General features: G+C 43.1%; 1 protein-coding gene across 1 annotated transcript in view; it reads left to right on the top strand.

Moving 5' to 3' along the window:
• Nucleotides 1-13402, top strand: part of LOC309566551 (lysosomal alpha-glucosidase-like) — a 133583-nt gene that overhangs the window by 45413 nt on the left and 74768 nt on the right. Inside the window, exon 6 of the mRNA XM_082271732.1 lies at nucleotides 9127-9245. Coding sequence (XP_082127858.1) covers nucleotides 9127-9245 — 119 coding nt within the window. The remainder of the gene's footprint in view (nucleotides 1-9126; nucleotides 9246-13402) is intronic.

The following is a 13402-nucleotide window of genomic DNA, read 5'->3' as shown; positions in this document are numbered from 1 at the left end:
CACAGAGGACTGTGAATGAATGGCGGAGAAGATGCCCGCTCGCTGTCACCATTTCTGTTCCAACTGGAGTTAAGATTGGTTCCAGCCTCCTCCCCGAATAGGCACATAAATGCAATCCAAGGCTGTAAATACAACCTTTGGGTTTTTATAATTGTGTACTCTGCCTATTGGGAGGTAAAGGTTACCAATTTGCATACTGTACATATGTTTTTAAATGCATCGCAAAAACTCTTGTTTTGCCCACATAGAAGAGCCGCATTCACAATACAGTAAATATACAATTCCTTTTATTCGACAGTTCGCAAAATGTTTGGGTATGAATTTTTCCCCATTTGGCAAAGTTAATATGTTTCTTCTATTCAATGAGCAATGGCCACAAGGAAAAGTGCCTTTCACAGAGCAGTGTTTTCTTGTAGAGTCATCCTTATATTCTCTTTGAACCAGTTTGTCCCTTATTGAACTCACTTACTTAAAGGTGCCTGAAGGTGTGGGAGTAACAAATTGTTTTACAATAGGGTCATCAGTTAATATAGGCCAGTATTTGTATAGAAAGTTGCAAAGATTTGCCCTTGGGACCTTGAATGAGGTGCGACACGCCCAATGATACAATTTAAAAAGCAAGTTTATTGGAACATACAATGTCAGCAAATAAACACAGACAGGTACCATATTATGAAACAGATTTGCGATGTTATACATAGTATATTCATATTCATAGTCAAGTTCAGTATTCCATAGAGCAATCCATGGTAGGTATGAAAATGCATCCTGGTAAATGGACGCGTTTCGTGAACAACCATTCACTTCCTCAGGGGTTGATGCGATACAAAGAAAAACAAAGAAAGGGAGCACCGACCTAGGGCATTATCCTCATTAATAGGCTTTATTCATACAACATATAAAAATGGCTACTCACAAACATAGGTTAAAATAGATCATATCGAGCTCAGTTGCTCAAATGTCAGGAATAGTCCATAAATTCGTCCATATCCGATAAGATGACGGCTGACGCGTTTCGAGGGTTAACCTCTTCCTCAGAGCCACTGTTTCATCGTTGATGCGATACATGGTTTCTAGGAAATAGACAGTTTGTAGCATGTAATAAAGATAGTAGATAATGTTATGCTGATGCAAGACACTAAGGGGCCCATACTTACAAATCTGATAAAAGAAATCGCATGCTCATGATCCATTGGCTGCCGCTGGGAATGTCTATCCTAAGAGCTGAGGGCCGGCAGGACGAACAGGGCCAAAAAAGGATAGTGAATTGAAAGGTATTTCAACAGTATCTGTTTAGAATGTTTCTGATTGTTGGTTGGAACAACGTAAAAATTACCCTGGTAGGTTCTGTATTTCCTTTGCGTTTCGGACTATGTTTCTTTTTTTTTTTGAAATTTTGTTTATTGAAGTTTGGAAAAACAACATATAAAACAGAGCCGTGTGGGCATTCCCAGGCTCAACAACATAGAACCACAATAACAAGACCAAACACAAAAAGTAAAAGACAAAGATAAAAAAATAAAAACCCCATCCACCCACCCCCCAACAAGGCTGCAGCTCCAAGAAGTTCCTGAGCTTCACAGGTCTGAGTACCAACAGTCCAACATGCAGAGAAAGAATATAGTATGGTCCAGTGTGGTCAAAAGAATACTAACAGATCACAGTAGCCTACATAGACAGGAACAACCTACACAGCAGCTAAAGAAACACTGGGATCTGGAACGGAGGGTTCATCAGCAGTATCAGTAGCTTCCACCCACAGGTGCCAGACTTTGTGGAATTTATTGGGACACCCCCTAAATTTGTAAACAGCTTTATACATTGGTACCATCGAATTTACCAATGCCTTCCACTGTGATAGGGCCGGGCCCCTGATTCTTTCCAGTGCATCATCACCAACTTCCTAGCATAAAAGAGCAGAAGTCCCAACAGGGTACGAGTAGCAACACAAGTCCCAGGATACAGGTCTCAATTCCGGCTGGGACAGTAATAGTAGTCAAACGGGTGATAAGCGCAGTCTAGGGGGGCGGGCACCCCAGAGGAAGGCAGTCATCAGGGAATGAAACTGTTTAAAGATCCGCTTTGGGATCCACACCGGGGACTGGCGCACAATATACAAGAACGGGGGCAGCAGCTTCATCTTAACGAGATTAATTCTCCCAATCAATGTCAACGGAAGATTCATCCAAGCCTTGAGCCTATCTTTGAAAGACTGGAGGAGGGGAGAAAGGTTGAGTTCACAAAAGTCCTGCACCCTAGGGGATATAGTGACTCCCAAGTATCGGATACTGGGAGAGATGGGTCCGCCCGCGCCCAAGCGTCCGCATCAACCGGGAGCAAGAGAGATTTCCCCCAATTAACCTGGAGTCCCGAGAGCTCAGTAAAGCGCGAGAGCAAGGCTAGGACAGACCGTAGGGAGGGGCCCGGGTCCCAAAGGAACAGGATAATATCATCAGCATATAACGCCAACTTTTCCTCCAGCGACCCTACCCGAATCCCCCAATCTCTCCCGACCCTCGAATGGCCCTCGCCAGAGGCTCCACCGCCAGCGAGAACAGCGCCGGCGATAGCGGGCACCCTTGGCGGGTACCGCGCTGGATATCAAAAGCAGGCGACACCCTGCCCCCCAGTTTGATCTGGGCCAGAAGCTGGCAATAAAGAATGTCAATCCATTTACGGAAGATCGGGCCGAAGCCAAATGCCCGCAGCACCTCACCAAGGTAAGGCCAGGCGACGGAGTCAAAGGCCTTCTCAAGGTCCAAGGAGGCCAAGACTCTCTGACTCTGCTCCTCAGCAGGGACCTGTAAATGCGTGTACACCCGTCGGATATTAATATCGGTGGATTTACCCAGCATGAATCCAGTTTGTTCAATATCAACCAAGAACGGGAGTACCTTCATCAACCTGGTGGCAATGATTTTCATAAGGACCTTTAAATCATAGTTAAGGAGAGAGATTGGCCGGTAGGCCAAGCAGAGTGTGGGATCCTTACTGGGTTTCAAAATCAGAACTATATGGGCTTGTAGTAAGGAATCCGGCAGCGACCCAGTCTCCAGGCAAGCCTGGAAGAGACTACGCAGCCTGGGGGCCAGATCAGCAATGTACATCTTGTACCAGTCCCCCGGCAGGCCATCGGGACCCAGGGTTTTTTCCGGACTATGTTTCTCGAATAAAAGATCGCAATGTGATTTTGGTATGCCCTCAAATAAAGACTATAAAATATAAAGTTCTTCACTGCTGTAGAGTGAAAGCTTTAGGCATGTAATACAGTATTACCTGCAGTTTCCTTTCTAAACAGTGTGCTTACCAATTTACCATATGCACTCCTCTGGATTTGAACATCCAGAAAAGTGATACAATTAGGATCATATGCCATTGTAAATTTTAAGTTGTAACAGTTCTCGTTGATTTTTTCGTTGATTTTTTCTAAACACTCCAAAGGGGTTTCTTTAGGCCCCTCCCAGACCAGAAATATATATATATATCTATGCCACGTGGAAATGTAGCAAGAATGTTTTGCGAAGCTCTCGTCTGTGAGGAACATCCATTCCCACTCCACCAGGTACAAATTGGCATAGGATGTCCCCATCGCTAAGCCTTGTACCTGGAGGTAGTGGGAACCGTTAATGAAAAATATTAAATTATTGTGTAAAATGAATTCTAGTCCATCCAGCATAAACTCATTGAAGGCCCAATCATCTATCAGTCTTTGGGAAAGTACTTTTTTGCACAGATGCCAGCCCCTAAGAATGGGGGATGAAGCTGTATAGAGCTCCCACATTAATAGTGACTACAAATTAATCTTCAGAAATAAGTTCATCTATAATTTTTAAAAAATGAATAGTGTCCTTGATGAATGAAGAAAGAGATGAACCATGGGGTTGTAACTGGGCATCAAAAACTCTGCTCAAATTCTCAATTAAACTACCCATCCTGAAGATGATTGATCAACCGGTAGGGCACGTTGGGTTCTTATATATTTTTGAAAGGCTATAAAAAGTGGGAACCTTTGGATGTTTGGTGTGTATGTAATTATATAGATCCTTCAAAATGGCTCCAATTGCATAAGTGTTGTCAGCAAATTCATTGAAAGTTTTTATTACATTTTTATACTATTGTGACTAGTCAATTTGATCTATTAAGTCACATGAATTGCTTTCTTCCCATAGAGAAGTAAGGTCTCTGAATGTCTTAAACTCTCTCATAGAGTAACTTGACCAATCGGTAATATCGGTGTCAGTATTGGATTTTGCATGAGAACAGTTTACATTTATTTATGTCAGGTACATATATAGCACTGTCAGTTTACGCAGTGCTTTACATATACATTCACATCAGTCCCTGCCCTCAAGGAGCTTACAATCTAAGGTCCCTAACTCACATTCTTACATGCACATAGTAAGGCCAATTTAGACAGGATCCAATTAACCTATCAGCGTGTCTTTGGTGTGTGGGAGGAAACCGGAGTTCCCAGAGAAATCCCATGCAGGCACAGGGAGAAAAGTCCAGGCAGGTAGTACCGTGGTTTGGATTCGAACCAGCAACCCTTTTACTGCTAGGTGAAAATGCTAACCGCTACACCACTGTGCTGCCCATTGCATACTGAGAGCTGTAGCTATTTTATAACTTCTAAAACATCCGAGTCTTGTTGTGGGTGGAAACTGAGCCCCTTGCTAATACATCCTTTTTGGCGTGTGTTAGAATATGTGAAGAAAGGTTGATCAAATTTAGATGTTGTATTGTGTCTGTTTTTGTTGCTTGTGTGTCTATGTGCGATTTAGGTAGGGCTTTATAACCCTTACACCTCACCCCTCTTGGGGGAAGTGTCCTCCGCGTGTTGGGCCTAAAAAAGTGTTGGGTGTATGTGATTTGAGGCCCCCCAAAGAGTGAGGGGTATAACTAGTGTTACTGGATCTGTCCGATAGAGAAGATCCCTGATCCCCCATAGAACCCCAACTGTGCATGTCCTGCGCATGCACACGACCGCTGTCGCCACGTTGGGCGGGTGCGTCGGACACAGACACCTGGCGCCAGCCACTAAGGGATGACACAGGAGGGATAAAAGATGACATGGAATCACCTCCCATTCCTTACAGCGTAAGGAGGTCAAAAGGGAAACCAGTGCACATCCCCATATATCAGGGACAGCCCAAAAAAGACCTAGAACAAACAAAAAACAATAGTAATTGACAATATACTGTACTGTATACTGCATATCGCCAAAATATCAAGAAACTTTTTTCACATGAATTTACAAAATGATATATACATTATATTATATGAGCAATGAATCCATGCATACAAAGATGAATAAATAAATGAGTTTCCACATTCACAAGATAAAGAATCTGAATATAAATGCAATGCAGAAAAATCATACCAACTATCATCCTAAAGAAGGAAAATAGGACACTATGAGAGAGGGGAAAACAGAAAATGTCGATATTTATTTCTTTTACCAGAAGAAAACCCTTTTAAAAAGGGACAAAAAGAGATACAGTCATTTAAGCCAGGTAGGAGTGTGTCCTGCAGCTGGAAAATCCATTTTTGTTCCAACTGGAGTAAAATATGGTTCCAGTCTCCTCCCCGAATAGGCACATAAATGCGATCCAAGGCTGTAAATACAACCTTTGGACGAAAAGATATTTTTTTTTATATATTTACGATTCATATTGAAGATGCACATTTGTCTTTCATGCCCCTCCCATCCTGCAGGTGTGGTCTCAAGGTAGGATTCCCCATGGTTGATGATCGATATATAGTATGATACATTGTTCTTATGTAAATACTCTAACATGATATGTCTTAAAATCTAGATGTCCTCATTCCCCTGAGGAAGATTTGAACTTTTGCAATTAAAACACATTGGGGTCCCTTGGGCAGTAACATTAAGTTAAAAATGTCTATGCAAAAATTTCTATCTGCCATTGTATAAGGGCATCTTGTTGTGGTTATGCATACCAGAGCTCATATTTTACCAATAGTGTACTCAATTTTAAAACCTTTTGTATCAATAAAAATCTTTTTCTACAGTATCTCACAAAAGTGAGTACACCACTCACATTTTTGTAAATATTTTATTCTATCTTTTCATGTGACAACACTGAAGAAATGACACTTTGCTACAATGTAAAGTAGTGAGTGTACAACTTGTATAACAGTGTAAATTTGCTGTCCCCTCAACATAACTCAACACACAGCCATTAATGTCTAAACCGCTGGCAACAAAAGTGAGTACACCCCTAAGTGAAAATTTTCAAATCAGGCCCAATTAGCCATTTTCCCTCCCCGGTGTCATGTGACTCGTTGGTGTTACAAGGGCTCAGGTGTGAATTTGGGAGCAGGTGTGTTAAATTTGGTGTTATCGCTCTCACTCTCTCATACTGGTCACTGGAAGTTCAACATGGCACCTCATGGCAAAAAAACTTTCTGAGGATCTGAAAAAAAGAATTGTTCCTCTACATAAAGATGGCCTAGGCTATAAAAAGATTGCCAAGACCCTAAAACTGAGCTGCAGCACGGTGGCCAAGACCATACAGCCGTTTAACAGGACAGGTTCCACTCAGAACAGGCCTTGGTATGGTCGACAAAAGAAGTTGAGTGCACGTGCTCAGTGTCATATCCAGAGGTCATCTTTGGAAAATAGACGTGTGAGTGCTGCGAGCATTTCTGCAGAAGTTGAAGGGGTGGGGGGTCAGCCTCACACTGCATCAAATTGGTCTGCATGGCTGTCCTCCCAGAAGGAAGCCTCTGTGTATATATATATATATATATATATATATATATATATAGTGCCTTGCGAAAGTATTCGGCCCCCATGAACTTTGCGACCTTTTGCCACATTTCAGGCTTCAAACATAAAGATATAAAACTGTCATTTTTTGTGTAGAATCAACAACAAGTGGGACACAATCATGAAGTGGAACTAAATTTATTGGATATTTCAAACTTTGTTAACAAATAAAAAACTGAAAAATTGGGCGTGCAAAATGATTCAGCCCCTTTACTTTCAGTGCAGCTAACTCTCTCCAGAAGTTCAGTGAGGATCTCTGAATGATCCAATGTTGACCTAAATGACTAATGATGATAAATAGAATCCACCTGTGTGTAATCAAGTCTCCGTATAAATGCACCTGCACTGTGATAGTCTCAGAGGTCCGTTTAAAGCGCAGAGAGCATCATGAAGAACAAGGAACACACCAGGCAGGTCCGAGATACTGTTGTGGAGAAGTTTAAAACTGGATTTGGATACAAAAAGATTTCCCAAGCTTTAAACATCCCAAGGAGCACTGTGCAAGCGATAATATTGAAATGGAAGGAGTATCAGACCACTGCAAATCTACGAAGACCTGGCCGTCCCTCTAAACTTTCAGCTCATACAAGGAGAAGACTGATCAGAGATGCAGCCAAGAGGCCCATGATCACTCTGGATGAACTGCAGAGATCTACAGCTGAGGTGGGAGACTCTGTCCATAGGACAACAATCAGTCGTATACTGCACAAATCTGGCCTTTATGGAAGAGTGGCAAGAAGAAAGCCATTTCTTAAAGATATCCATAAAAAGTTTCGTTTAAAGTTTGCCACAAGCCACCTGGGAGACACCAAACATGTGGAAGAAGGTGCTCTGGTCAGATGAAACCAAAATCAAACTTTTTGCAACAATGCAAAACGTTATGTTTGGCGTAAAAGCAACACAGCTCATCACCCTGAACACACCATCCCCACTGTCAAACATGGTGGTGGCAGCATCATGGTTTGGGCCTGCTTTTCTTCAGCAGGGACAGGGAAGATGGTTAAAATTGATGGGAAGATGGATGGAGCCAAATACAGGACCATTCTGGAAGAAAACCTGATGGAGTCTGCAAAAGACCTGAGACTGGGACGGAGATTTGTCTTCCAACAAGACAATGATCCAAAACATAAAGCAAAATTTACAATGGAATGGTTCACAAATAAACATATCCAGGTGTTAGAATGGCCAAGTCAAAGTCCAGACCTGAATCCAATCGAGAATCTGTGGAAAGAACTGAAAACTGCTGTTCACAAACGCTCTCCATCCAACCTCACTGAGCTCAAGCTGTTTTGCAAGGAGGAATGGGCAAAAATTTCAGTCTATCGATGTGCAAAACTGATAAAGACATACCCCAAGCGATTTACAGCTGTAATCCCAGCAAAAGGTGGGGCTACAAAGTATTAATTTAAGGGGGCTGAATAATTTTGCATGCCCAATTTTTCAGTTTTTTATTTGTTAAAAAAGTTTGAAATATCCAATAAATTTCGTTCCACTTCATGATTGTGTCCCACTTGTTGATTCTTCACAAAAAATTACAGTTTTATATCTTTATGTTTGAAGCCTGAAATGTGGCAAAAGGTCGCAAAGTTCAAGGGGGCCGAATACTTTCGCAAGGCACTGTATATACACACACACTGTTACCAAAAGTATTGGGACACCTGCCTTTACACGCACATGAACTTCATGGCATCCCAGTCTTAGTCTGTAGGGTTCAATATTGTGTTGGCCCACTTTTGCAGCTATAAGGCTACGTTCACATCTTGGCGTTGCTGATTACAGGCGTTTTTATGGGCGTTTTTTCAGGCATTTTTACAGGCGTTTTTGTGCAGGCGTTTTTAGGTTGACTAGTGACCAATGGAAAAAAAAAAAAACGCCTGTAATCTGCCCAAAAAGAAGCTCATGTACTCTTTTGAGCGTTGGGCGTTTTGCTTAAAATGTCAAAACGCTCAGATGTGAACAGGGGCCATTGAGATGAATAGGATTTGTCTTGTTGGGCGTTTTTTGAGCTGATCCTAGAGCAGAAAAACTCCCCAAAAACGCCCCAAAACGCCTACATGTGAACTTAGCCTAACAGCTTCAACTCTTCTGGGAAGGCCGTCCACAAGGTTTAGGAGTGTCTATAGGAATGTTTGACCATTCTTCCAGAAGCACATTTGTGAGGTCAGGCACTGATGTTGGATGAGAAGGCCTGGCTCGCAGTCTCCACTCTAATTCACCCTAAAGGGGTTCTATCGGGTTGAGGCCAGGATTCTGTATATAGTATATGTAATTTACATCTATATATTTATAGTTTCTGTTTTATCACGTGATCCATTTTCCTTTCTTTCCTTAAGGGTTTCCATTCATGCCACCATACTGGGCTTTTGGCTTCCACTTATGCCGTTGGGGGTACAGTTCTTCTGCTATGACTCGGGAAGCAGTAGAAAAAACAAGGGCTGCTGGAATACCTCTAGTAAGAAATCATTATATTTTTGTTATTTTTATTTTTAGCTCTGGTGCAGGATGGAGATAAGTGAATCCAATCAAGAAAAGTCAGATTTCACCTGGATCGGTACTATTTGCTAGCACTTCTATATCAGTAATAATGCCTTTATTTAAAGTATAAAAGCATCTTTACTCTAAACACACTACCAGGCTAATGCCAGAAGCAAAGGGGACAGCTCGCATGCTGCCCCTCACCATACCGATTTGTCATGGAGCAATCAGGACAAGAGTGGGTTGGTATTTGATCTTACAGAATGAAAACCAAACAAATCATGCAATGAACAAATACACCATCTGTATAAAAGACTTAGAGTGGTTCTAAAGTCACCATTTTTTTTTACCTTAAAACATTTCCTGCGTGAGGGTAAAAAACACCCCACTAACTATTCCATCCCCCCATACCTAAACACTTGCCTGGTCCTGTCACCGCTCCATTGATGTTCCGGCTCTTCTCATTGGCTCCTGCTGCTGTCAGTCAAACTCCTGTGAGGAGGGAGCAGAGGGCGTGGCTTACTGGTGCTGTGTGTTTCCGAGAATGCACACAGCTCTGATTGGTAGGGTGTGTGCATGGGTGCCCCCATAGCATCTGGTTTGCTAAGGAGGCACCCAGAGGATGGAGAAGTAGACATATACCCATTTAGCTTGGTAAAGCTACTCAGGCATCCAGCAATAACCTATGGGAGGAGGTGTTCAGCCTTGAGTAAGCTTCAGCTCAAAACTTAAAGTAATACTAAAGAAAAAAAAAGGTAAAGAAAACAATAATAACACATGTTTAAAGCGTACCTGCTTTGTGTAATTGTTTTTTACAGAGCAACCCCGATCTTTCTCTTCTCGGGTCCCCTGTCAGTGCTCTGGGCTCCTCCCCTAATTCTGAGTGCTCCCATAACAAGCTTCTTGCTATAGGGGCACTCCTGCATGCTTGCTCCCGGGCTGGCTCTATGTGTCTATTGACACATAGAATGAGCTTCAGCCCCGCACCCTGCTCTCTCCTCACTCCCCCACTGGCTCCCACTGCTGTGTCTGAGCCAATGAGGAGAGAGAGAGCCGAGTGGATACATGAAGGTAAAAAAACCTTCAGCCTTTAGAACCACTTTAATGCTTACACATGGCTCCCATTCTGCACTCCCAAGCAGGGAAGCTAGGTCTCTAGAGAAGAAAAAAATCTCTAACATGTCAACCATCTTTCTGAGAAAGTAAAAAGCTACACTGTTTAGAATTAAAATCATTAAAGAGTTTGTAAACCCAAACTTTTTTTTTTTTTTTTTTAACCTGAACGAGAAATACATAATGATCTAGTGTGCATCGCATACTAGCTAATTATGAAATACTTACCTTAGAACGAGCCCCCGCCGTGCCGCCCGCTTACCTCTATGATGGGTAACATGTTCAGTCGCCCGTCTTACGGGATCGCGGCATCCGGCCATCTGATCGGCCGGAGCCGCGGTGACGTCACTCCCGCGCACGCGCGCGGGAGCCGGCGGTCACGGCACGGGACTCTGAAGGAACGGCACCAGCGGCCGTTCCTTCAGAGCGCATGCGCCAGTGATGTCACTGGCTGCATGTAAGGTAAATATCTCCTAAACCGTACATGTTTAGGAGATATTTACAGTACCTATAGGTAAGCCTTATCATAGGCTTACTTATAGGTAAAAGTTGCAGAGGAGGGTTTACTTCCTCTTTAAAGAAGATCTAAAGCAAAACTTTTTTTCCCCTTTTTGCATAGTGTATGAGAGATAACCCCGGTCAGTTTTTGCTTTTTTTGCCATCTGTGTTGGAGGGATTTTTTCATCACTTCCTGTCCCATAGCCAAAACAGGAAGTAAGAGGAAATCCCTCAAAAGAAAGAGAATCCCTGGTTGTCACCAGACACTACTAGTGTTCCCATTGAAAGATTTCTCCTCTATTCCTGTTCTGGTGGCAACCTAACATTTGGGATTTTCTTCCATTTTTAGTGATAATGGTAAACATGAAGAGAGTGGGAGAGTTTGAATCTCCATAATGGGGGGGGGGGGGGCACAGACAGCAATAAAAACCTGACAGGCGCTCTAATCCCTCTCCGCTCTATCCAAAACTTTTTGCTTTTAGTTATACTAGGAAAAAGACCCCCTGCAAGACCCACAATCAGGCTTTTATTGTTTCAGATAGAAAAAACTAGGACACTATGAAAATTTGAATTTAAAAGATGTGTTTTTATGCTTTTACAGCCCCCATTATTAAAAGAAAACATATGTAAATTAAACCACTTAAACATGGCTGCACATATGGATATCCTGCCCATAGAAGTACAATTCTAACTTTTCCTGGAGCTAAGAACTGGAGATAAGTTGCTATGGGTAACGTCACTACTTGTACAATGGTGGCAATATGATGTGAACTTTGGTCATGGTGGACTTCAACAAAGTCAAGAGCAACATGAACACTTGTGGTAGTTAAAAAGGAAGTAGACCCTCCTTTTGTTTTCGGCCAAGAAAGCTGCCATCTTGGCCTCTGTTTGATCTTCAATTGCCATGATGCTGCACGTGTGATCAGTTATGATACCAGCCATTGAAGGGTTTGACAGTTTGGCTGAGGACACAACCAATGTGACAGGTACATTCCTGGCACGTAAAACATTGTTAAAGCAATGGGTTTTCTTCTGCATTAAAGCGGAGTTCCAGCCATTTACTCACCTGTCCAACGGTCCAGCGATGCGGCCGCCCGAAGCCTCGATCCTCTCCCTCGGCGCCGGCATCACAGCTGGGGGCACCCGGCTGTTACAGTTTGCGGCTTCACAGCCGGGTACCCACTGCGCATGCGCGAGTCGCGCTGCGTGCCGTGATTGGCTGGCAATCTTCTGGGACCTCTGACGTGTCCCAGAAGATTGCAGAGAGGGAGGGAGAGAGGAGAACTTCCGCTCAGGGAGCCGCGGTGCTCCGAGTGGAAGTGGGAGCGGGTACCTGTCAAAACTAGGTACCCGCTCCCCCCCCCAAAAATGACATGCCAAATGTGGCATGTCGGGGGGTCAGGACTCCCTAAAGCGGAAGTTCCACTTTTGGGTGGAACTCCGCTTTAAGGTAGACCTTCAGGCAGCAAATATTTTTTAACCACTTAAGCCCCAGCCCTATTTCGGACACTTTTTGTTTACAAGTTAAAATCAGTATTTTTTCCTAGAAAACTACTTAGAACCCCCAAACATTATAAATATTTTTTTAGCAAAGACTCTGGAGAATAAAATGTCGGTCATTGCAATATTTTTTGTCACGCGCTATTTGCGCAGCGGTCTTTAAAACACCATTTGTTTGGAAAAATTTTGAAAAATCACATTTCACTGCATTTAAAAAATACTAAACAGTAAAGTTAGCCCATTTTTTTTGCATATTGTGAAAGATGATGTCACGCCGAGTAAATAGATACCCAACATGTTATGGTTTAAAATTTCCCCCCCCCCCCGTAGGACGGCAACAAACTACGGTCAATAGAGATCTCAATAGGCGACGCTTTAAATTTATTTAATGGTTACCAGTTTAGACTTTTTTTTTAATTATTGCTCACGCTCTGGCGATCATGGCGATACCTCACATGTGGGGGTTGAACAGTGATTTCATTCGTGGCTCGACTTCTGTATACGTTTTTTTTTGTGCGCGAGCTAACGGTGACGGGGGCGGCTAAATTTTTTTTTTCCTATTTATTTTATGGTTTTTTTTAACTTTATTACAGGTTTTAAAAAAAAAAAAATCTGATCACTTTTATTGCTGTCACAAGCAATGTAAACATCCCTTGTGACACCAATATGTAGTGACAGGTACACTTTATGGAGGGATCGAGGGTCTAAAAGACCCTCGACCCCTCCACTACACTTCCATGTATGCAAAACGCCGAAAACGGCATTTTTGCATACAGCCGTTTTTTAAATTTGTCGCCTTTTGCAGCACAGTAACACGGAAGTGACGTCATGGACGCTGCCTCCGGTATACGTCATCGGAGACCCGATCAAAGCCGTTTCCGGCATTCATTGGGACTCCATCCAGCCGGCGGACGTGCCGGCTGGGTGCTTGGGGCTCCCGGTGGGACGGGACCCCCCGAGCAAAGTCACGGAAGGCGGCGGGAGGGGGGGGAAATCCCCTCCCGCTCACCCGGGTAACGATCG

The sequence above is a fragment of the Pelophylax lessonae genome (assembly GCF_965119305.1).
Source record: "Pelophylax lessonae genome assembly, chromosome: 11".
Classification (NCBI taxonomy): Eukaryota; Metazoa; Chordata; class Amphibia; order Anura; family Ranidae; genus Pelophylax; species Pelophylax lessonae.
The sequence above is the reverse complement of the archived record's forward strand: the minus strand, read 5'-3'. Positions and strand labels throughout refer to the sequence as shown.